Source organism: Fulmarus glacialis, unplaced genomic scaffold, assembly GCF_000690835.1.
Source record: "Fulmarus glacialis isolate BGI_N327 unplaced genomic scaffold, ASM69083v1 scaffold29185, whole genome shotgun sequence".
Lineage (NCBI taxonomy): Eukaryota > Metazoa > Chordata > Aves > Procellariiformes > Procellariidae > Fulmarus > Fulmarus glacialis.
The window spans coordinates 8504-9470 of record NW_009215395.1 but is presented as its reverse complement, the minus strand read 5'-3'; the positions used below and the strand labels follow the sequence as shown (position 1 = coordinate 9470).

The following is a 967-nucleotide window of genomic DNA, read 5'->3' as shown; positions in this document are numbered from 1 at the left end:
GGCGAGAGCCTGGTGTGGGTCAGGGGTTGAGGTGCTGTCTGGGTGTTGGCATTGCTGCAGTGTGCGTGAGGGGGGCAGGATGAGTACGGCTCTTATGTGCCCACAGAAAACGGTGTATGGGGCCAACGTCATCGTGTTTGAAGGGATACTGGCTTTTGCGAACAAGGAGTTGCTGAAGGTACCGTTGCCTGATGCGGCTGGTGGCCCGTCTCGGTGTGTGGCGTGGGACGAAGCGTGCGGTGGTGTGCTGTGGCTGGGATGAGCACTGTCCTGGCCCAGCCCTCGGTGCTGCTGGGGCAGGGTGATGGCCAGGGGCTGCGGAGGGAGAGGTGACCCACCGCTTGCTGGCAGAGCACCTCCATGTCAGAGCTTTCAGGGGAGGCAGTGCTGGATGCCATCGCTGTGTGGGGTGAGACCTGGCTGGGCTGTGGGTGAGGGGAATGAGGCAGGACTGACAGGGGACTGCATAGGGGGTGCTCACCCCTCCCAGTTTTCCAGCTCCTGGACATGAAAGTGTTTGTGGACACGGACTCTGACATCCGGCTGGTGCGGCCGACATCATGGAACGTGGGCGTGACATCGTGGGTGTCATCAAGCAATACAACAAGTTTGTGAAGCCAGCCTTCGAGCAGTACATCGAGCCCACCGTGCAGGTCGCTGACATCGTGGTGCCCAGGGGTGAGACGACGCTGTGTTTGCCAGACCTGACCCGAGCATCGGGAGCGGGTGTCCTGGGATGGGGTTGCGTCAGCGTGTGTCTGACCCGGCTTCTCCACTCTCCTGTCAGGTGGGGAGAACTTTGTGGCCCTGGACCTCATTGTGCAGCATGTGCACAGCCAGCTGGAGAAGGTGAGGTGCGGGCTGATTGATTGCTGCTAGCGCGGGCGAGGAGGAGGAGGATTCTGCACGCAGAGGGGAGGATGTGGCTGCTCCCAGGCCTGTGGTCCTGGAGCACCCAGACGCTCCT

General features: G+C 61.7%; 1 protein-coding gene across 1 annotated transcript in view; it reads left to right on the top strand.

The window, feature by feature from the left end:
• Positions 1-106: 106 nt before the first annotated feature.
• Positions 107-967, top strand: part of LOC104077637 (uridine-cytidine kinase-like 1) — a gene marked incomplete at both ends in the record, with an annotated part of 9312 nt that continues 8451 nt past the window's right edge. Inside the window, 4 exon segments of the mRNA XM_009578930.1 lie at positions 107-178; positions 499-550; positions 553-678; positions 788-849. Coding sequence (XP_009577225.1) covers positions 107-178; positions 499-550; positions 553-678; positions 788-849 — 312 coding nt within the window.